Source organism: Protopterus annectens, chromosome 3.part1 (genome assembly GCF_019279795.1).
Source record: "Protopterus annectens isolate FY-2018-M chromosome 3.part1, PAN1.0, whole genome shotgun sequence".
NCBI classification, from domain to species: Eukaryota; Metazoa; Chordata; order Ceratodontiformes; family Protopteridae; genus Protopterus; species Protopterus annectens.
Window position 1 is genome coordinate 372,678,037 of NC_056732.1, and position 25,532 is coordinate 372,703,568.

Sequence of the window (25,532 nt, forward strand, 5' to 3'; positions counted from 1 at the left end):
GACCCATCTGAGGGAATAGTTTCCGTAGACCCAATACTTTGAGTTTCCAGAGGCCTAGTTGTCTCCACTTGGGATTCGGAGGTGGCCTGTGGCTCTGAGGTAGCGGGTGTCAGGGGCTGCGAAAGCGCCTCACTGAGAACCGGCGACTGGCCTAGAAGAGGCTTTGTCATCGGTTTTGGACCTCGGATGCCTGTCTTTTTCTTTGTCCTTGCACTTTTTATGAACTCCGATCATCAGTTGTTCCGACGGCATTACATAGTTAAACCTTCGGCCAAAGTAATGTAAAGCAAAATCGAACCGACACTTAATAGTGCGTTGGTTGAATCTAGCATAAAACCGACAACTAGCAACGTGGTGGTCAGGGCCTAGGCAAGGAATACAGTAAGAATGAAAATCCTTATGAGGTATTTGCTTCCCACAAGAAATACAATTGTTAACTTTTACTGACATCGGTCTGGAGCAAGAAAAAGTTTCCCCAGTGGGATACTTAGCTTTATTGAAGACTTCGGATCTGAAATTCAATTTCGAAAATCTCAGGAGTCGGCCAACCGGCACTTGTGAACTGCTTTTGCTTCGGGCATCGCGCGGCAAGAAAGACTGAAGAAAATGGCGTTGGCTGCATCTTATATACCCCTGGCGCACTGACGTCAGGGAAGAGGCGACAGCAACCGACACTGGACCAGGACTTTGGAATTCAGGCCGACTGCGGGTAGCCTGCCAGCAGGATAACCCAAGTGTAATGACTGCAACAGTGAAACACGATGAACATCTTTGACTCAGCCAAATTCCAACAGGAACTTAAATCATGTAATTCGCCTATTTTAAAACTCCTCCCCTTAGAGGAAGCAGTTGTGTACTTTAACAATAAACTCCTTGAGATCCTTGACTTACACGCACCTATTCGCTCAAAAAGAACAAAGGCAAAAACTGCACCATGGCTTTCAAAAGAGACTAGACTAAAAATTAGCCTTAGAAACAAAGCCTGGGCTTTATGGCATTCAACTAAACACCCCTAAGATCAAATTAAATACAGGCAACTTAGGAACGAAACAAAAAAATTCATACTACAAGACAAAAAACAATATTACTGCAAATTACAGACAGAAAATCAAAATAACCCTCAGAAGTTTTGGGCAGGCTTGAATAAACTACTACCCCCTGGACAAACTAGTACCCCCATCCCTGTTGCCACTACTGATAAACCCCCCCAGAGGATGTTTCAAATAGTTTTAACCAATTCTTAACCAAGACAATTCAAACCCTAGCCAGCCAACTAGCTCCTAGCTCCCTTGGCCCAGAAAGTACCACATCTAGAAACCTACTCTCATTTAGTTTTCAACCTGTCGCCACATCACTTATCCGTACCCTAATCAAAAAACTAAAACCCATCACACTATCGGCTGACCAACTTTCTGCTGAATACCTACAAAAATCAGCTGATGCTACTGCATACCCGGTATCGATACTTATCAATCGAACCACAGAAGAAGCTAAAATTCCCACTTTCTGGAAAATATCCTATGTAATCCCACTCCATAAAGGAGGTAGCTCTACCGAATTCTCCAACTATAGGCCTATAACTATACTATCTCCACTTGCAAGATTATGGAAAAATGTATTCAGAGACAGTTCATGCACCACCTAATCCATAACCACCTCATGGCAGATACCCAGCATGGTTTCAGACCTCACCACAGCACTACCTCAGCCCTACTAGCCTTTACCAACACCATAAACCATAATTGAAACAATAACCATATTTCTTCAGCCCTCTTCTTGGATCTCTCCAAGGCATTCAATATGGTTGACCACCAACTATTAATCCACACCCTGCAACCACTCAGTCTAGATCCTAAAGCCCTTCAATGGTTTAAATCCTATCTAAGTGGTAGACAGCAGGCTGTTCTTTGGCAGAATAAACTCTCTAACCTACTACCTAACACCCTTGGAGTACCACAAGGCTCTATACTAGGGCCCCTGTTATTTTCCATTTTCATCAATGATATGAATACTGTCATGCCAAAAGTGAGCTGTATCCAATATGCTGATGTCTCTACCCTGATTTGCTTGGTCACATCTCCAATAGAGTTACAATTAGCCACCCAGACCACCTTTAACACAATAGAAAACTGACTTTCCGAATGACATCCGATACTAAATCCTAAAAAACTAACATGCTGTTATTTTTACCTACACATAGGCCTACTGCCGTTAACTTTACAATAAAAGCAAATGATGGAACAATAATCTCCCCTGACCTCTCTACTAAACTATTAAATGTCATTATAGATAATAATCTAAAATTCGACCTACATGTTAAGCAATTGATCAAAACCATCAAAAAACTAGGATCACTTTACAGAATAAATGTCTTCCTAACCCCCCCCAGCAAAAGTTGCCATAGCTTAATCTCACCTTCTCTCTACTCTTCTGTATGCATCCCCCTCCTCCCTAATGTTAACAAGATTGTTCTGAACAAACTTTCAATCTGTTATAACCACATTGCCAGGTTTGCCACAGGGCTGCCTTTTAGGACACATCATTGCATCAATCTAATCCAGCTTGGATGGCTCGAACTACCCAGTCTAATACTATATAACCAATTGGTTATGGCCCATAAAATCATATATAACCCTAACAATACCCCTGTCCTTAAAGATCTTGTCACCCTTTATAAAAATCCTAGACCGCTGTGCTCTTCCAACAGACTCCTTTTATTCAGATATGTAAAACTAATAACTCAGTCGGTGACTCACTCTTCATAAATTCTGTAGGTAGATCGTGGAACTCTCTACCAGCTGATATTACCTTACTCTTTTCATTTGGTCAGTTCAAAACTAGGCTCAAACACCACCTGGGAACAAACTGGCTATGTCACTGTATCAAGCCTGGTTAACCTGTCACTGGAATGTGTAAATCTGCTAGGTAGCCTACTATGTAATTTTGAAAAAAATATATACCAACTGGACAACCATGACAGGAAACACAGCTTTAATACAGAAAAAGACTTCTGTTAGAATAAATTCCAGATAAAACAGGACAAGCGCTTTTGCATAAGCTTCTTCAGGTCATATAAAACTTATAAAACCATAGTATTTTTAAACTAAAATCAAACCAATCAAAAACACAGAAAAATTGCGCCAAAAAAGTGACATCATATGCAATATCTAAATATTTAAACAGCATTTACAGCAATCATCACTAACTTCTATGTATCTTAAGTTTCCGTCCTTTTAGGATGGGTCTAATATTAACCTGACTATTTAAACCTGGATGATTAAAAGCTTGCATCCTAAGGATCCACTTCAACTCCACCCGCTCCAGGTAGTTATTACAATCACCACCCCTCACATTTTTAAAAACATGTTGTAACACTCTGAAAGAGAAGTGATGTCCAGGACATTCTAATTGATGTTTTGCCAGGGCATTTTTAATGCCCCCCTTCCTCATATCTGATAGGTGTTTATATACCCTATCCCTCAGACGTTGGGTAGTTTTCCCCATGTAAAACAGGGACACATATCACAGGTTGCCAGATATACTATGAAGCTGCTAGTACAGTCTGCATAGAATCTGGGAATAAATTCAAAGGGTAGAGTAGGATGTTTATAAGCTTGTTCTCTCATCAAGACTTTACATATACTGCAATTTCTACATGGATAAGTCCCAAGCCGTTGACCTAGCTGTACAGTGCTTTTCATTGCATAACAACCATTTAAGATTATTACTGCTCCGATAAGTAAAGCATGGTGTGGCCCCCACTAGACAGTTGTCACAGTGACCAGCGTTAAAACAGACCAATTTTTCTGTATAATACCTTTTATAACATTATTACTAGCAAAGTTAGTTATAAACAGAGTATACTGTCTAGTCTTCCTTCTCTTGGTTACATCATTATATCTACCCCTCACATTCGGGGTATTAACAATCATTGCCCCTCGATCCTGATCAATAACAGGTAGGGCAACACCCTGTTCTACAGACTTAGGCTCACAGTCAGCCGACTGATTGACACTTAGGCTATCTCGTATCTCTCAAATGGTAGCACTATTATAGCCTCAGTCAGTGAACATTTTTTCTAGAGCATCAAATTTACATTAAATATCACTCTCATTACTGCAAATCCTGGATACTCTTACAAATTGACTTTTTTTTCACTGATAACACAGTGTTGGATAAACCTGGATGTTCAGATGGTTTGATATGTGAGTCAAATGTAACTGTAAATAGTGGTTTACAAGGTGACACAAGGGAGGAAATAAGTACACCTCCATTGAACCAACAGGGCCTACAACCACAGAAGTACAACTTACTTCAGGCAGGAGCTCGACCGAAGCAGCCTGCTCCAATCAACTTGGATAATTTTTTACCCTTCCCTGTACAACTAACTTTACTAGGAATAAAGTACAGTTTTGTACCTACCATAAATGTAGATGTTCGAGTGCTAATACAGCTGCAGTAATCACATATGGGTTCTCTGCCGTCAGGCGGTCCCTCGGTCGGCCGAATTCCAAAGTCTAAGTCCGGCGTCGGTTGTTGTTGCTTTCTTTCCTGACGTCAGTGAGGCAGGGTATATAAGACACAGCCGACACCATTTTCTTCAGTCTTTCTTGCCCCAGATGTCAGGTGCCCCCAGAAGGAAGGCAATACATAAATTATATTTATATACATGAAATGCAATATAATCAATAATCAGTAGTTGCAAGCAAATATACCATAGAAGGATAACCCCATCAGGTTGTATGAAGAGGGGTTAGGCCCTAGGCCTTTACCAAGAGGGGAAGGAGGGAGGGAAAACTGTACTGCAGCTGTATTAGCACTCGAACATCTACATTTATGGCAGGTACAAAACTGTAATATGTTCATCGTGCATACAGCTGCAGTAATCACATATGGATAGAATCCCAAAGCTACGCACAGGGTGGTAGGCACTAGGTGGAACTGGGATGAGCCAGAATGCCCTGCAACACAGCAGTGGCAACGTCTGCTCTAGTTTTGGAATATAAAGGCAGGTGGTAGTGTTTTGTGAGGGTATGCACAGAACTCCAAGTGGCTGCCTCCAAAATATCTTTGGTAGGAACTCCTCTGAGGAAGGCTGTAAAGGTAGCTGTGGCCCTGGTGGAGTGGGATCTGATGCCTGTAGGGACAGATTTTCCATGATAGGAGTAACAAAACCGTATGCAGTGGCCTATCCATTTTGAAATTGTCTGTTTGGTAACTGGCTTCCCTTGAGCTCCTACAGCATAGGACACAAAGAGTTGCTCTGATTTCCTGAAAGGCTTTGTTCTGTCCAAATAATAACATAGCTGTCTATGGATGTCTAAGGAGTGTAGGAAACTTTCCCCTTTGTTTTGAGGATTGGGGTAAAAGGTAGGTAAGTGTATGGCTTGATTTAAAGCTACCCTGGATACCACTTTAGGCATAAATGACGGGTTGGTTCGAAGGGAAACCCTATCCTGATGGAAGATGAGAAAAGGCTGCACAGCCATGAGGGCTTGTAGTTCCGATACTCTACGAGCTGAGGTAATGGCCAGAAGGAAAGCTGTTTTCCAGGACAAGTATTGCAAATCTGTTGAGGCAGCTGGCTCAAAGGGAGGCAATGTTAATTTTTCTAGAATGTAATTAAGATCCCAGGCTGGTATTGGTTGCTTCCTTGGTGGTCTTATATTCTTAGCCCTCTGAGGAACTGTCTTAAGAGTGGGTGAGAGAATAAGGTGGATCCGTGTTGAATTCTGCAGAAATGGCTGAGGCATGGATTTTATGGAGGAAAATGAAAGTCCACTGTTCAGCAGCTCAGCTAGATACTGTAATACCTGAGGCAAATTCAGTTTTTTAGGGTCCTGGCCTTTTTTCTCATTCCAAGAGCAAAACCGTTTCCATTTTGTGGAGTAAGCCTTTCTAGTAGATGGCCTTCTGGCCTCCAAAATGACATCCTGCACCTCTTTGGGGAGTAGAGTCTGTTGTGGTGTTAAGGAATTTTCCATGCAGTGAGATTGAGTGTTTTCAGCTGACTGTGAAGAGTTTTGTAGCTGTGCTGAGTCAGCAGAAGAGGCATTAGAGGTAGGGGCCAGGGAGGAGTATGTGTTAGGCTCCTCAGTAGTGGGTACCAGTGTTGTCTTGGCCAGTCTGGAGCAATTAGTATCATCTTCGGTCTGTCTGCTCTTGCTTTCAAGAGCACCTTGGGCAGAAGAGGCAGAGGTGGGAAAGCGTAAACTGTCCATGCTGTCCAACTGAATGAAAGGGCGTCCACTCTCCAGGCCTTTGAATGAAAGGTCCTTGAACAAAACTTTTCCAATTGATGATTCCTGTGGGAGGCGAAGAGATCTATGTCTGGCCTCCCCCACGCTTGGATTATCTTTGTAAACACTTGAGGATGCAACTTCCATTCGTGTGGATCTGTCATATTTCTGCTTAGATTGTCTGCCAGCGTGTTTTCCAAGCCTGGCAAATACTGTGCTTAAAGTTCGATTTGCCATTCCAGAGCCAAGTTCCAAAGTGTCATGGCTAGTCTGCACAGGGGGTATGAATGTGTTCCTCCTTGTTTGTTTATGTACCACATTACTGTGGTGTTGTCTGTTCTTATCAATAATTGTCCTGGATGCAGGAGGTCCTTGAAAGCTGTAATTGCATTTATCACTGCTAGCATTTCTTTTTGATTGATATGAAGGTGCTTTTCCTTTTGGGACCATTTGCCCTGAATGCACCTGTCTGTCATGTGAGGCCCCCCAGGCGTAGTCTGAGGCGTCTGTTGTGATGACTTGATTTGCTTGAGGCTTGCAGAATGGAAGACCTGTGTTTGTTTGACATGCTTGGGTCCACCATAGAAATTCCTTTTGCAAACATGGAATTATTGGTATTATTGTTTCCAAACTGTGGCTGTGTTGAGACCATAGGTTTTTTAGGTACCATTGAAGTTTCCTCATATGCAACTTTGCACATGGGATTAAAAGAATGCAAGATGCCATGAAGCCCAGAGCCTGCAGGATTTTCCTTGCAGTAAGCCTGGTACAATTTGCTAGTGTTTTGAAGTACTGAGTTAGTTGCCCCTGTTTTTCTGGCGTAAGATAGGCCATCTGGGTGTTTGTGTCCAAGTTGGCACCCAGGAAAGTTATTTTCTGAGATGGTGTTAGCCTGGATTTCTCTTTGTTGATTGTGTATCCCAGAGAATTCAGTAACCGTGTTGCATAAGCCAGATGTTCCAGAAGTATGTGCTTGCTGTCCGCTTGGATCAGGCAGTCGTCCAAATAAGGGTAAATTTGTATCCCTTGAAGGCTGCAGTAGGCAATTACTGATGCCAGGCATTTCGTGAATACTCTGGGCGCAGTAGATAAGCCAAAGGGCAATGCAGAGAATTGAAAGTGTATTGAACCTGCAAGAAATCTGAGGTATCTTCTGCAGCTTTGTCTGATTGGGACATGCAGGTATGCCTCCTTGAGGTCCAATGTTACCAGCCAAAACTCCTTGCCCAGCATGGGAAGAAGCTGCTGTAACGTGAGCATCTTGAATTTTGTGCAGTAAGAATGTGTTTAGGATGGATAAGTCCAAAATGGGTCTCCAGTCGGTTCCTTTCCTTGGTACCAGGAATAGCCTGGAATAAAAACCTTGACCTTGTTCGTGAGTAGGTACCTCTTGAATAGCTTTCATGTCTATGAACTTTGAAATTTGTAGTTGTGTCTCTGCCCTTTGATTGTGTGGCAGGTTTGGCATGCCTCTCATTTTTGGGAGAGTGTGAAAATGAAATCTGTAGCCTCTGTTTACAACGTCCAGGATCCATTTGTCTATTGTAACAATATGCCAATTTCTTGTAAATAATGCCAGCTTTCCTCCCAAGGGTGCTGCCAGCTGATACTTGCTTGGCATGGAAAGGAGGAAGTCATTGGGTTTGTTTCCTGTATTGTTGTGCACTGTCCTCGCCACCTCTTGGTGTTGGAGTTTGCCATTGCCTGCCTCTATATGATCCTTGTGATTGCCCTCTGCCCCTTGTGTGCCTGTATCTACCTCTTTGGGGCTTGTCCGTGGCTGGAAAGGACCAGTTTTTAGAAGGCCAATTTCTGCTAAAACGTGGTGGTCGAACCTGTAGAAAAGCTTTGACTGTTTGCATAGATTTGGCTTTTTCTTCCATTTTCCGTAGTATCTCCTCAGAATTAGTACCAAATAGCACATCCTTTTGTAAAGGAGCATCTAGTAGTTTAGCTTTCACATGATCAGGCAAGATTTGTTCCCTAAGCCATGCATGTCTACGAATGACTGATCCTGTAACAGCAGCTCTATTTGAGGCCTCTAGGGCATCATAGCCACATTGTAAAGTGTGTTTACCCACTTGTTCTGCACTATGCATCATATCCTGCAACTCCTTCAAATCTGGTTGTTCAGGTTGAGACATTTTATTTCTTAATTGTGATAACAGAAACTGCTGATATTTATGCATATGAAACTGACAATTTAAGGCCCTCATAGCTAGGGTGGTCGAGGTATATACCTTTTTTCCCCACCTTTCTAAGGATCTTGACTCTCTTTCTGAAGGTAGTGGATTCTTAGCAGTAGAGGCCTTCATTCCCTTGGGGCCTTGAGAAATGGTTTCAGGGTCAGCATTATGGCTTTTGTAAAGAAATTGGTGAGAGTTAGGAACTCTGTAGTACCTATCAGGCTTAACTGGGGGCAGGAGGCAGTGAATCCGGATTAAGGCAAGCCTCCGAATATACATCATCAAGTACGTCCAAGACAGGAGGTATCGCCAGAGGTCTGTGTTGAGGTAACAAAAGAAATTCCCTAAGTCTTTTCTTGGAATCAGAAAAGTCTTAGCCTTCCCAATGGAAGTGTTCCCTCAAGGTGTGCAAGGTTTCCCCAAAAGAAAAATCCTCAGGAGGAGATACAGAAGGAATGGACTGCTCTGCGTCCGAGTCTTCAAATGGGGAAAAAGAGTGTTCCTCTACATCAGAATGTTCTGAAAAAATGGAGCCCTGATCAGAAGAGGGAGAATCTTCCTCCACTCTGGGTCTCTTGTCTGGAGGGGGTTGGGAACCCCTGATAAGAGTAATTAAATCTTCAGCCATTTTAAGCATCTACTTTTTAGGCATGGGGCCTGGGGATGGGCCCTGTGCAACAGGCCTCTTGGGATGCCTGGCTGATTTGGACTTAGTAAAGGCCTTAATGGAAAAGGAAGATGAAGGTCTAAAGACACCATGGGTGGAAGTGGACCTGTCCACATTAGGAGGCTCAACGCTCACAGTGGCTTCAGTGGTAGTAGTCTGGATCTGGGCCGAGGAACCTGCGGTCTCGGTTACAGAAGACACCGCCAAAGAAGTGTCGTCGGTAGTCAGGGACTGCATAGGCGTCTCGCTGAGAACCAGACCACGTGTAGCCGGTTTTGGCGTGGTGTCGGTGGGGACCGCGAACCTCGCGTGTCGGTCCTTGTCCTTGCATTTTTTGGTCAAAACGGTAGTCAGAGTCTCCGACGACATTTTATAATCAAAGGCTGTACCAAAAAAGTGTTGGGCGAACTCCGCCCGACGCTTAATAGTGCGTTTATTGAAAGTAGCGCAAAAGCGACAGCCCGAGACGTCGTGGTCTGGGCCTAAACAAGGTATGCAAAGGGAATGGAAATCCTTATGTGGTATTTGCTTCCCACAAGAAATACAATTGTTAACTTTTTCTGACATCGGTCTGAGGCAAGAAAAGTTTCCCCAGCAGTACTTAGCTTTAATGAAGACTTGGTTTCCAATTTTCGTAATTCAGGAGCTGGCCGACCGGCACTTGCGAACTGCTTCTGCTTCGGGCACCGCACGGCAAAAAAGACTGAAGAAAATGGCGTCGGCTGTGTCTTATATACCCTGCCTCACTGACATCAGGAAAGAAAGCGACAACAACCGACGCCGGACCTAGACTTTGGAATTCGGCCGACCGAGGGACCGCCTGACGGCAGAGAACCCATATGTGATTACTGCAGCTGTATGCACGATGAACATCAATGTTATAAAAGGTATTATACAGAAACATTGGTCTATATTAACGCTGGACACTGTGACAACTGGTCTAGTGGGGGCCACACCATGCTTTACTTATCGGAGCAGTAATAATCTTAAATGGTTGTTATGCAATGAAAAGCACTGTACAGCTAGGTCAACGGCTTGGGACTTATCCATGTAGAAATTGCAGTATATGTAAAGTCTTGACGAGAGAACAAGCTTATAAACATCCTACTCTACCCTTTGAATTTATGCCCAGATTCTATGCAGACTGTACTAGCAGCTTCATAGTATATCTGGCGACCTGTGATATGTGTCCCTGTTTTTACGTGGGGAAAACCACCCAATGTCTGAGGGATAGGGTATATAAACACCTATCAGACATGAGGAAGGGGGACATTAAAAATGCCCTGGCAAAACATCAATTAGAATGTCCTGGACATCACTTCTCTTTCAGAGTGTTACAACATGTTTTTAAAAATGTGAGGGGTGGTGATTGTAATAACTACCTGCAGCAGGTGGAGTTGAAGTGGATCCTTAGGATGCAAGCTTTTAATCATCCAGGTTTAAATAGTCAGGTTAACATTAGACCAGTCCTAAAAGGATGGAAACTTAAGATACACAGAAGTTAGTGATGATTGCTTTAAATGCTGTTTAAATATTTAAATATTGCATATGATGTCATTTTTTGGTGCAATTTTTTGTGTTTTTGATTGGTTTGATTTTAGTTTAAAAATACTATGGTTTTATAAGTTTTATATGACCTGAAGAAGCTTATGCGAAAGTGCTTGTCCTGTTTTATCTGGAATTTATTCTAACAGAAGTCTTTTACTGTATTAAAGCTGTGTTTCCTGTCGTGGTTGTCCAGTTGGTATATATTTTTTCTTGATCTTTGGTTTCTATCTGGACATTCAGTACGCACTAGTAATATATTTTTTGCTTATACTATGTAATTTTATCTGATTTTCTCTCGCTAAATAACATTACCTGAGATTTGTTATAATGTTTGCTCTTCTAATCACTGAAAATATTCTATATGTAATTTGTAATGTCTGCCCATCTAATCTCTGTAAATAACATATTTGTTATTTGTAATATGTGACATGTTATGTTGATTTGTTATTCCTTGCAGCTTTTCTCCCCGGGTCTCTGCTGAAAATGGACATGCATCCAGTTGGACTATCCCGGTCAACAAATGTAAAATGAATAAAAATAAAAAATAAAATCTCCATTTTACCATACGCAATGAACTCACCTGTGACTTTTTCAGCTGCCCAATATTTCCCAGCTGTCTCTAATACCCATGCTTCTGTTCTGTCCATAATCAGAAATGTACTATGGAAAGCATGGCACATACTCCCATCTTCACAATAATTTCCTCCTTGTCCGTGTTTATCTAAAAGGGACACTATCGTATCCAAGGCTTCTGCAGCAGTCGATCCTCTTTCTAAACCAAGTCTGCAGATAAAAAAATAAAAAACACAAAGGTTAATGTTAAAAAAAAAAAAAATCAAAGTAACAACGTGCTGTAGTTCTCATGTGAAACTTCAGCAAATTGAAGGTCTTACTTTATGTTGCCCAAGAAAGAGCATAATTACAACTACAGGCAACGGTTTGACCGTAGACTCATCTATATTCATAAAAAAAAGTAAACAATGCAGACTCCCTTAATGCTAGTCAGACATGCATTTCATTTTCATACAGTAAAAATCACTGCGATTTACTTTAAAAATATAACAAAAAATCTTATAAGTTTTCTTTGTAAATAATCCACATTGCATAAATAAGTGTTCTAGTTTATTAACCTTTTGTCCACAGTTACTCATTAAGAAGAGTTTGCATACCTTTTGAGTATATTTTCAGGGCTTTCCCTCTGGTTGCAATCTTAGGAACCAATAAATAAAGCATGACTGCCTTTGAACAGTTGATACTGATATGCTATATTTTATTTGCATTTTTTTACTTAGGTTTCATAACCAGAGTAATGAGGACTGCTCCAAATGGACTAATTTCAGCAGGACAGCAGAAGCTAAAATCAATGTTACACCTACAAAAAGAACATTACAAACGTGTCACATTCTAAAACATTTTTGCAAACAGCACAAACATAAAATATTATACAAATCCAAATCTAACAGTGGTATTACAATACTGACATTTGTGTACAAAGCTGTTGCAAGACATCGGAGATACATTATGCAACATTACTTACAATGCTTATAAATAGATTATTTCATCTGCTAGAGTGTGGAAATTAACTGGACTTGAAAGGAGTTTTTATAAAGACCTTTTCTAAGATTACTGCATTGGAGGGTAGTGTATAGGACGAAGGTGAACTGCATGTACACTTCATCCTTAAATTAAATGCAGAGCATTAGTGGCAAGTAAGACATCAAGAGAATACAGCCTGCTGTAACTACTTACAGTAAGGAGTCTTGAGTTTCTTTGGGGAAAGAAGCCAGGCATATCATTGGCTTCTTCGAGTCCACAGTTGTTTGGAGAAATATTAATACAGCAAATGTTTCAAGCAGTCACACAAGACATCACTCCCCAAATCCACTAACCCCAAGTCTCCACCGTGTGCAATGACATTTCTGTCACACACATCAGGTAAAAGGAAATATTTAAAAACTGCTTCTAGAAAAGGACACATTAAGAGTAAAGGTTTAATTGTTTGTTTTGATAACAATTATTCTACAGGAGTGATGCCGAGATGACCAGAGTTATTGCATGTAATCACCTTGTGGAAATACAGAAGATAGATGCGCTCTTTGCATTACCCCACAAAAATGCTAACTTTTAGATCTAGCGGTACCATTAAATCTAACTCATTACAAGACACCCTAATAAATTCCAGCAAATAAATATCTTATAATTTTGAGAACTTCTAGAATGCCGATCCTCATGTTCAGTAAACATAAATATCAAGTCCTCTAAAGTAAGTCATGATTCCACAATAAACAGGATGGAACATTCAGCCTTCAATGTTTCCCTTCTATTTTCATTTCTTCAGTGATATAGGATGGTCTGTCAGTGATCTGACTTTAGGTCTGTATTGAAGGACTTTGTAAAGGATAGGGCACCTCTACATCTCAACTACTTGAAATTTTAACAGAACAGGCTTTGTTTGCATCAGCATGCATTTTCTGAACAATAAAAAGAATGAAATTGTAATGCCTGGCATTACTGACTGTAATCTTTAGTTATTTACCTAAAATCAAGTATTTTATGATGGACAGGGCAAAATCTGAGGCAAATTGGGGATTTATTGCAAATTCAGGGGTAGCTGAGATGTATGGTAGCATCACTATGGATAGGAAAAGACGTCATCATTCATAATTAGAATTTAAGGATTTTGCAAAAATCACCACATGTTGTAACAGGAACTAACTGAAAGTCATTTAGCATACTGCACTAATGTCAGCAGTTACTAATATTAACTGGGTACCCCAGATATAAGGTAATGGATTCCCTGGACCAATCCCAGCATGTAGGATCATGTCCAGCATGTGGGATGTTCTTTTATGTGGCTGCATTTATTATGATACTCTTGCATTCTAAATTAGTTGTCCCAAATAACTTCCATGCCTGTCAGCTTTGCATGAAGCCTGCCAGGAGTACCAGTTACAGCAGAGAGAGAGAGAGAGAGGGAGATCTATGGGTTTGCCAGGAACAGTATTTTAAATAATGCATGTATCACCCCCACCTCTTGTCTAATATAATGGTTGTAGCCAACAGAGTGTTTAACCAGTGGAGGATGGGAGGGATATTCTTCACCCCTTAACATTGTAAAAGTTGGTTTAATGTTGTTCTGTTATGCAGATGAATCGGTAACTTTCCTATCTATATAAATAAGTTAAATGTTTCTACAGTCTTTAAACATTGCTGATGTCATCACAGTTCTGAAGTTTACATTTTTCCCTAAAATATTTGTTAGCCTGAGAGAGTTATTTGTCCTCCTATCTAGGATTTGACTTTCTCAGAATGTTGAAGGTTAATATTTTCGCATTACATTGTTGCTATTTAAATACCGAAAAGGCACAACTAAGTGGGCTGTTAGGTTCAACAATGTAAGGCACTACAATTTGTTTTCTCACCCTGTCTCTATTTCTCTCTACCTCACCCAAGTTACCTCTAGAGTCATGAGTTCATGAGTGCGTTCATTTGAGCAGGGCATACTTTTTCATATAATACCCTATATAACATTGCAGCATTGTTTTAAACAATTACCTGCTGACCTTTCACTGTTCAGGAGGCAAGAGTTGCATACTTTTCAACTGTTAAAAACTTTCATCCATATTTTTGCTTCATATTCTTGGTCTGTTCTTCATAAAATTTAGTTTTTCTGGCAAAATCATTGAGGACTGAAGTCACTACATAACAAGACACTTGAGCTTCAGTCTTCATACTTTCAGAAAACAAGTGCTAATGCAAAATCTGTTATTCTAACAACTTTCCAAGTTTATAAGATCAATATTGCCTTTCTTCCCCCATTATTTTTGGCTTTGTCCAAAATTCTTGGGGTAAGAGGCTGACTGGTATGGGAAGGAAATGTGAAATCCCAAGTCATCAAACAGGATGTGGTTCGAAGTAAACTGTATATGAAGTGTGTGTGTGTGTGTGTGTGTGTGTGTGTGTGTGTGTGTGTGTGTGTGTGTGTGTGTGTGTGTGTCGTGGGAGGGGTTGACTTACGCATTATTTTCAAAGGTTTGTGTGAGTTTATAAACCATATGAATCACTTAGCATGCTTTCCTACTAGCTCTTCATGTACTTACTGTTTTATGGATGGAATGAAACACACACATCTGCAGCATGTGTTTTACTATACTTGCTAGGTTTTACTTTATGTTACTGTCATTACAGATAACAGTTCTTGTTAAAACACATTAATTTAATCTGAAAATAAAGGCTGCTATTAAGTAGATAACAGATTACATATGTGAATTAACTCTTCTACAACTGCATGAGGTTTAGCAATCCAGTTGCATTGGATCAAATATAAATGGCCAATATGACACATTTGTTAAATAAAAATGTTTTTGTTTGTTTTCTGGTGGGTACTATTAGGGTGCATTGTGATTGAATGTTTCACATGCATGGTTTCATGATTGTTTTAATTTGTCAAGATATTATTAGGGTTTTGTTTTGCATTTATTTGGATGTTTGAACTAGTTTTATCAAAATGTTTGTCACTTTTGTGAATTTTATTTTGCTTGGGTTTGTATTTATTTAAGTTTTTAGCAGGAGGGTACGTTGTTGTTTTTTGAAGAACTATTTAGATGTTTTAATGAGGTTGGTTATATTTGCTTAGCAGGGCTGCTATTTGTGTGGGTTCACTTTGTATTGTAAAAGGGAGTTTTTCCTTACCCTCATTATTATGTGACTATGGAGTTAGTATGTATATATATATATATATATATATATATAAGGTTGTGTGAGGGTGATAAGGGTGTTTTATCCCCACCTACAAAAATATTTTTCTTTTTTTTTTTTTTTAATTCATAAGGTTCTTCCATTTCTTTCACTCCAACGTATACAGTATTGATGAAAAGGAACTATTTGAACCACTTTGGCCTTATCAGTAGAAGCTGTCTTGAGTTGACCCCTTTATGTGTCACACTGTTCTATATAATTTTCTGAATTGCATTTTAAGAAATGGATGTTTCTGGCCATATGTAACTTAATTTATACTTTAAATGTCTGAGATTCTTTGGGTCAATATAACGAAATGTTAAGCAAACTGTCCTCATTCCCTTTTCTCTTACTTCACGTTGGGTTACCTCACTGCGTTTCCCTTTAAAGATCGTCTAGCGTTTACAGTTTGTTGTGGTTGCATGAAGCTGCTGAATCTTTGGTTGCCTTTGTACCACATCATGTTTTTAGCCATATACTCTGCCCTGCTCCTCCCCTATTTTTGGAAACTCATAATACAGTTATCGTTTGTTTAATTTATATAACTTCAGCCCGACAAATTATTCTCTTCCCAAACTTTATCCTCCACTAAAAACTATAGTCTTATTCCAAAATAATCACCCCTTGCCTTACTTGTTAAGCCATCTTGAATTTGTATATTAGGACTAAATACACTGCTCTAATATCACTGGATATGTCACTCTCTTAGAATCTCACTCAGTAAATAGGTGACATCCCAGGGTATTCCATAGTCTGCACCCTTACCACTAGGTTTATGTTAACAAGCATAATATCAAACCAAACACAACTGTTCAATTTAGGCATTAGTCTTCTTTTCATCCTGTTCCTACAACTATTGCTTCTTTTCCATATTTTCTAAAATTACTCTCTGATAATCACCACCCCAGCTCATTTCATTGCAGATTTACTAGATATCAACCCCTGTAATTCCAATCTGTCAACCAGCTCATACAATTAACCTTGGATTAACTCTCTTTTACAGTTTACTTACCTTCAACACAATGCATATGACTTCTCAACTCCCCCACCCTTCCTAATAAGCATCCCCCTACTCTTCATCTTTATTATGATACATCTTTCTGTGTTCTTACTTTTCTCAATTGTACTGATGCATTCTCAACATAAATAATTTCCTCCTGCAACAATCGTACATATCCTTCTCCTTTGCAATGCTGAATTCAGCAACACACCCCAACACCCTCCCTCATTTACCATGATAAACCCATACCACTCTTACCACCCCACTATCTTCTTCTGATATACCCCAACACTAAGAGGGAGTAGACTTCTTCTTTATACAACTGATTACTGAATCTCATTACGTTGACATCGAACTACCTAAATACCTATATAAATTCACTCCAGTAATCTTTATCCTTCTTATAAGAGTGAATACAGAGTCACACTTAGGCATAGGTGCTGCTCCTCATAGAATTCAAATGTTACCATATAATTCGCTTCTCCACCAAATGAGAGTAGTGTCAGAAGTAATGCAGATCACATAAGTGCCTTCCATTTCATCCAACTGTCTGACTTAATGGCTGTCACTGAATCTTGTCTGAAAAATAGCCTACATGTCTAACACTTCTTCCCTGCCTATGAGTATACCTTTGATTCTAGGCTTGGTACAAGAGATGGTGGGGGAACCCTACTCTTATACACATCTCATCTTAATATAAAAAATTGCTCAGGCAAACTCCACCTCAGATCCTTCCTAACTGGGTACTTGCTAACATTCCATTGGTTAACTGGTTTCAGCCACATTCTACAACATAACCACACAGCATTGCCTATCACCTTGGAACCGGTTGCATTCACCATGGTCCCCACTATGGACAGCAGATAGTTTCCTAAGGTGGGTTATCACATATAGCTCATGATAAGGTCCTCCTGTATCCCAGATTCAAGAAGGTCATGCTGTGTGGTTTACAAGGATTCCAAAATAAAGGACTGCAGTCTGGCTAGATGAGATGCACCAATGGTGGTTCTTAGTCTCAGTGTTACACAAAAAAAATCTGTATTTCCCTCCCAGACTATCTAGTTTTCAATTGGAAAAAGTAGGGAATGAAGCTTCAATGTCTACTGAAGATCTGTTGAGAACATCTGGAAGTCAGCCTAGGAATAAACATAGAAAACCTCAGTAATTATTTTACTGGGAGTGAAATGTGAGAAATGGTCATCCATGTTTTAGTACAGTGAGGGAATCTCCAGGCTTCTAAGACGGCATCAATAGGACAAGTTCTTGAACAAGTATGCACTGGGACCCTGGTTATGGGTCTGAAAAACTGCCTGGGTCATGTGACTGGCAAGCTCTCAAGCATCACAAGGTCTCCCTATACAATATTCCCCCAAGATTGTCAGGAGCCAAGGGATCCCAAAGATTCGGGTCTACATTAGATTGTCAAAACCACATTAAAGTGAATGCCGTTTTGATGACGCAAACAGAGAAATCTGAAAACAGTGAACACTCAGGTCAGCGATTTTTTTCCTAGGGAAATAAATTGCTTGGCCTGAGCCATGACGTTGCTCTTTACCCCACTGGACTGCGATCTCGAAGTTGGTATATTTAGTTAGGGGGTGTGTGGGGCACAGCCCCCTACATTGGGGGGTGTGGGGGCAAAGCCCCCCCACTTTGTAATGTTTTAACTAGTGCATTGTGTATTGTCGGTCAACCGATTTTTTTTCACTAGGAAAAAATCGGTGACGTGGGGTTTCGCTGTTTTTAGATTTCTCTGTTTATGTGCCATCGAAATGGTATTCGTTGTAATTCCATTTTGACAATTTAATATAGACCCAAAGATTCATGTCTCAAAAATAAAGGCCTACCCACTGAACCCCCTGTGGGACATGACAGAGAAAGAAGACTCACTTCCTCTGAATTCCCCAAAAGCAAAATTTTGTTTGGGCTCACTCCAGAGTTAACAGGTTTGCACTGAGTATTGGGCTGACTGGGATTCAAATATACATGCAGGAATGTAGAAAGCAAACTTCGGACTCAACACGACTCAGCAAAACTCTTTAAACAAAAACTGGATATTTATTTGGTAAGCGCTTTCGCGTACCTTCCTGTACGCTTCCTCAGACCATGAATATTCCAACAAACTAGCAGCTTTTTATACAATGACATGACACACTTGATTATTTAATAACAATTAAACACAATGAGCAAATTAATAAAACAATTAAAAACTTCAGTTTAAAGGGGACATTCTCTAAAAGCACATATATAGAAAGAACTTTGAATTCATATATAGACTAAATGGTTGCTAAGCCTTCACTATGTGGTAAATAAGTTAACTTATAACTTGTGTACTAACCAAAAAATTGGAAGTAATTCAAACATGTTGCTAGCAAATAAATACAAATTTAAAATTAAATGAATGTATATAAATATGTAAACATATAAATATTAATATAAATAAGTATATAGACATTGTTAAAAAATTATACAAAATGTCTGTATGTGGGCATCAATTTAGTTGTGATAGTATACATATGGAATACATATAAAAATGCGTAGAAAATAGAAAAATAAAAACTGTAGCCAAGTAAATAGATAGATCAAGTTAGCAAAAAATCTAATAATTAATATATAAAAGAATCCTGAATTAAAACCTGTGCTTCATACAAGGAAGAATAAGATGTGATATCTTAGACTCACAGGTAGTTATCTTCGTGCGTTAAGATAAGGTTTAATGGAAACATAAAGGTTTAAGCCTGGAGAATAATGCCCTTTTAATCTTAAAATCCATTTTAGTTCTTTAAGTTCTAGTAAATTCATATAGTCTCCTCCTCTGGTATTTGGTTCTACTATTTCAAGTACCCTAAATACAAAGGAATGATTTGGATAACATTGTACATGCTTAGCTAGAGCATTTAATTCATTTAATTTCTTTATGTCGTAAATGTGGTTGTATACTCTATTTTTAAGCTTGCGTTTCGTTAAACCTACATAAAACGCAGAGCATTGTTCACACGTGGCTAGGTAGATCAGTCCTGAGCTATTACAAGTAGCGAAAAATCTTGGCTTAAAGATGTACTTAGTTTCTGGATGTGTATAGACTTGTTCTCTAGTGACAAACTTGCAATAATTGCAATGATTGCATGGATAAGTACCTACTTTTTCAACTAGCTTTAATTTAGTATCACTGGGTTTATCACAGAGTAGTCTTTTAAGACTTTTGTTGTTCCTGTAGGTAAAATGAGGTGCCTTGCCCACTAGTTGTTGTGTAAAATCGTCAATCATTAATACTTTCCAATTATTATTAATTATTTTCCTAATATTGAGACTGTCGTTGGTGTAAGTTGTAATAAAGCTTAACTTCCCTGAAGAACAAGGTAAATTCTTATAGCCTATCTCATGCCTGAAATGATCAACTGTCATTAAAGATGAGGCCTCCACATCTTTCAAAACTTGTGACCTGATATTTTTTACTAACTTTTCATCATACATTCTATCATAAAAAATACATTCTAATTTGTCAGCTTCATGAGTCAGATCTTCCTTGTCCTTACAAATTTTAGATAGTCTAATGAACTGACTTTTGACTATCCCTTTGAACACATGGCGAGGGTGCATGCTGTCGTAACGCAGTATAGAATTTCTCCAGCATGTTTTTCTGAACAAGGTGGAACTTAATTTGCCATTTCTTATATTTAAGCATACATCTAGAAAGTTCACTGATTCAAAGGACATTTGTGCTGTGAATTTGAGGAAAGTAGTAGTAGTTTCTAAATAGTTTTTAAACTCAACAAACTCTTCTTTGGAGCCTTCCCAAACTAATAGAATATCATCTACAAAACGATAATAGACCACTATTTTTCTAAATAATGGGTGGGTAAAAACAAAATCTCTTTCCCACTTATGCATTACCAAGTTCGCATAAGTGTTTGCACAAGGGGTGCCCATAGCTACCCCCGATGTCTGTAAATATAGGCACCCCTCAAAAACAAACACATTGTTGCATAGAACTAAATCAAGTAACTGGCAGATAAGAATGATGTCATCTCTTTTTATATGTGGAAACACAGACAATAACTCTCTCACTGCTTGAACGCCTTCAACATTAGGTATGGAGGTAAATAAACTGGTCACGTCCATAGTAACCAATAAATGTTGCCCTTCAACTAATTTTTTATCAACAGAATTTAGAGAATCCAATAATTGGTACGTGTCCTTCAGTATATTTGGAATCTCATTTACGATTGGTCTCAAAGCTTTTTCCAAATAGACTGACACTTTTTCAGTCGCCCATCCCTCACTAGCCACAATGGGTCTTAAGGGTGGGACTCCTTTGTGCATTTTGGGTAATCCTTTGACTATAGGAATTCGCGGTTTATCTATAGAAAAATATTCATACAGGCCTTGAGATATTTGGCCGCACATAAGTAGATCATAGATCTCATCTTTGACACAAGCTATAATTTTTAACATTCTAGAGTTATCAATTTCTAGGTAGATGGTATCATCTTTCAACATGTCAAGCATTAAGGACTGATATGATAATCTATCAAAGAGAGCTACCCCTCCTCCTTTGTCAACTGGTCTGAAAACTAAAGAAGAATCATGCATCAGATTATAAAGAGAGCATTGCATTTCATTAGACATGTTAAAATACATACATTTTTTCTTTGTGTTTAGTTATGATAATATATATATTCTGTATGTATATTATCATAACTAAATTGATGTCCATATATAGACATTTTGTATAACTTTTTTAACAATGTTTATATACTTATTTATATTAATATTTATATATTTACATATTTATATACATTCATTTAATTTTAGATTTGTATTTATTTGTTAGTAACATGTTTGAATTACTTCCAATTTTTTGGTTAGTATACAAGTTATAAGTTAACTCATTTACCATATAGTGATGGCTTAGCAACCATTTAGTCTATATATGAATTCAAAGTTCTTTCTATATATGTGCTTTTAGAGAATGTCCCCTTTAAACTGAAGTTTTTAATTGTTTTATCAATTTGCTTATTGTGTTTAATTGTTATTAAACAATCAAGTGTGTCATGTCATTGTATAAAAAGCTGCTAGTTTGTTGGAATATTCATGGTCTGAGGAAGCGTACAGGAAGGTACGCGAAAGCGCTTACCAAATAAATATCCAGTTTTTGTTTAAAGAGTTTTGCTGAGTCGTGTTGAGTCCGAAGTTTGCTTTCTACATACTTCATTTTATCTAACTAAGGTCTCTCTGTTGTAGTGGCATTTCGTTTTTTATACAGCATTTTATTTAATTCCACTACAACACATGACATGACTTCTCCTAATGTGGAATTGGATTATGTGCCAGAACCGAGGATACCAAGAAGGAAAGAACTGTGGACAACTTTGCTGAATGATGAACTTAATCCTTTATTGGCTCTGGATCTTAGAGCACCAAATGGTAACATAATGGAAGCTAATAATGACAGTTTAGAAACTTTCAATTCCAAAATCAAGATTTTGGAAAATGACCTCTATAGATTTCAACGCCTAAATTGGCAAAGAAAACACATGGAAGCTTGTATACGCTTTAAACTAATTCCCCGAGGTATGCGAATACTTTGTATGCCTACTTATGGTGACACACACCCTATTCTGCTTAAGAGATGGCAGGAGATAAATTTAGAAGCTAGCATGAAGTATATTCAACTTTTAATTGACTATTTCACTCCGATTGAAAAAGAATTGCTCACCAAAATTAACTGTGTACAGCATGAATTAATTGAAAGTTTTCCTGATGACCACTTTCAACAAAGAATGGACAGTTTATTTAGTCAAGTTAGCTCCTATGCCCTCCGTTTGCAGCAAAATAAACATAAGAAGCTACAACGTGACTACCAGGACTTTTCTTCGGGGAATGTCTTTATTTGTCCAAGAGAGAATTACCCAACACCCTCGCACGCACACAGATTCCAAATTCTGTGCCACATGATGACACAATCACAACGTCAGCTGCGATTGGGTTTCCAGTTCTAGCGACATCACGGACTGCTCAGGAGGATGGTTCAAGAGATAATTTTACGACACCACCAGAAGCCCCCATCACCGTTACATCTATGGCAGCCACATCAACCCCTCTTCCCAATCAGGAAGCGAACCGCATCAAGTTTGCTCAAAAGAATCTTGGAGCTATTCCTAAAAATGATAGTAACACTTCTTCTTTTTTACCGTATCCAATAAAGAAGCTGGCTCCAATGAGAGAACGCTGAAACAGTTGGAGCAGGAAACGCAAGTTATCGGAAGACAACGAAGCATTTCAGAGAAGGAGACACTTTCAGTAGAGACCCAGCTTTTCTTTAATATGTCCAGGTATGTGCTTTCAGTACATGATAAAGAACTACTAAATAGAGGGCTGTCGTTTGTACCGTCGCAAGGCAGTGTTCTCTCTGACTTGCTAACTGACCTTAGAATGTTTGGGCGCTCTATAGCTCTGAGAATATTTTTTAAGTCGAAACCTTCGGAAAGTGACACTAGTGAAGCTAATGTATTTAATTTTAAAAGAAAGAGTTCGTTTTCTCCTATGATACCAGGACATGTTGATCTCTTTATTAAATTATGCGAAAAGGACATTTATGAATACTGCATAAACACAAAGAAAAAATGTATGTATTTTAACATGTCTAATGAAATGCAATGCTCTCTTTATAATCTGATGCATGATTCTTCTTTAGTTTTCAGACCAGTTGACAAAGGAGGAGGGGTGGCTCTCTTTGATAGATTATCATATCAGTCCTTAATGCTTGACATGTTGAAAGATGATACCATCTACCTAGAAATTGATAACTCTAGAATGTTAAAAATTATAGCTTGTGTCAAAGATGAGATCTATGATCTACTTATGTGCGGCCAAATATCTCAAGGCCTGTATGAATATTTTTCTATAGATAAACCGCGAATTCCTATAGTCAAAGGATTACCCAAAATGCACAAAGGAGTCCTACCCCCACCCTTAAGACCCATTGTGGCTAGTGAGGGATGGGCGACTGAAAAAGTGTCAGTCTATTTGGAAAAAACTTTGAGACCAATCGTAAATGAGATTCCAAATATACTGAAGGATATGTACCAATTATTGGATTCTCTAAATTCTGTTGATAAAAAATTAGTTGAAGGGCAACATTTATTGGTTACTATGGACGTGACCAGTTTATTTACCTCCATACCTAATGTTGAAGGCGTTCAAGCAGTGAGAGAGTTATTGTCCGTGTTTTCACATATAAAAAGAGATGACATCATTCTTATCTGCCAGTTACTTGATTTAGTTCTATGCAACAATGTGTTTGTTTTTGAGGGGTGCCTATATTTACAGACATCGGGGGTAGCTATGGGCACCCCTTGTGCAAACACTTATGCGAACTTGGTAATGCATAAGTGGGAAAGAGATTTTGTTTTTACCCATCCATTATTTAGAAAAATAGTGGTCTATTATCGTTTTGTAGACGATATTCTATTAGTTTGGGAAGGCTCCAAAGAAGAGTTTGTTGAGTTTAAAAACTATTTAGAAACTACTACTACTTTCCTCAAATTCACAGCACAAATGTCCTTTGAATCAGTGAACTTTCTAGATGTATGCTTAAATATAAGAAATGGCAAATTAAATTCCACCTTGTTCAGAAAAACATGCTGGAGAAATTCTATACTGCGTTACGACAGCATGCACCCTCGCCATGTGTTCAAAGGGATAGTCAAAAGTCAGTTCATTAGACTATCTAAAATTTGTAAGGACAAGGAAGATCTGACTCATGAAGCTGACAAATTAGAATGTATTTTTTATGATAGAATGTATGATGAAAAGTTACTAAAAAATATCAGGTCACAAGTTTTGAAAGATGTAGAGGCCTCATCTTTAATGACAGTTGATCATTTCAGGCATGAGATAGGCTATAAGAATTTACCTTGTTCTTCAGGGAAGTTAAGCTTTATTACAACTTACACCAACGACAGTCTCAATATTAGGAAAATAATTAATAATAATTGGAAAGTATTAATGATTGACGATTTTACACAACAACTAGTGGGCAAGGCACCTCATTTTACCTACAGGAACAACAAAAGTCTTAAAAGACTACTCTGTGATAAACCCAGTGATACTAAATTAAAGCTAGTTGAAAAAGTAGGTACTTATCCATGCAATCATTGCAATTATTGCAAGTTTGTCACTAGAGAACAAGTCTATACACATCCAGAAACTAAGTACATCTTTAAGCCACGATTTTTCGCTACTTGTAATAGCTCAGGACTGATCTACCTAGCCACGTGTGAACAATGCTCTGCGTTTTATGTAGGTTTAACGCATAAGCTCAAAAATAGAGTATATAACCTCATTTACGACATAAAGAAATTAAATGAATTAAATGCTCTAGCTAAGCATGTACAATGTTATCCAAATCATTCCTTTGTATTTAGGGTACTTGAAATAGTAGAACCAAATACCAGAGGAGGAGACTATATGAATTTACTAGAACTTAAAGAACTAAAATGGATTTTAAGATTAAAAGGGCATTATTCTCCAGGCTTAAACCTTTATGTTTCCATTAAACCTTATCTTAACGCACGAAGATAACCACCTGTGAGTCTAAGATATCACATCTTATTCTTCCTTGTATGATACACAGGTTTTAATTCCTGATTCTGTTATATATTAATTATTAGATTTTTTGCTAACTTGATCTATCTATTTACTTGGCTACAGTTTTTATTTTTCTATTTTCTATGCATTTTTATATGTATTCTATATGTATATTATCATAACTAAATTGATGTCCATATATAGACATTTTGTATAACTTTTTTAACAATGTTTATATACTTATTTATATTAATATTTATATATTTACATATTTATATACATTCATTTAATTTTAAATTTGTATTTATTTGTTAGTAACATGTTTGAATTACTTCCAATTTTTTGGTTAGTATACAAGTTATAAGTTAACTCATTTACCATATAGTGATGGCTTAGCAACCATTTAGTCTATATATGAATTCAAAGTTCTTTCTATATATGTGCTTTTAGAGAATGTCCCCTTTAAACTGAAGTTTTTAATTGTTTTATTAATTTGCTCATTGTGTTTAATTGTTATTAAATAATCAAGTGTGTCATGTCATTGTATAAAAAGCTGCTAGTTT

The 25,532-nt window shown here is 38.3% G+C and overlaps 1 protein-coding gene across 1 annotated transcript in view; it reads right to left on the bottom strand.

Annotated features, from left to right (window-relative positions):
- The window catches only part of SCRN1 (secernin 1), a 1,291,976-nt gene that overhangs the window by 390,828 nt on the left and 875,616 nt on the right, over positions 1-25,532 (bottom strand). The window contains exon 4 of the mRNA XM_044066834.1: positions 11,221-11,423. Coding sequence (XP_043922769.1) covers positions 11,221-11,423 — 203 coding nt within the window. The remainder of the gene's footprint in view (positions 1-11,220; positions 11,424-25,532) is intronic.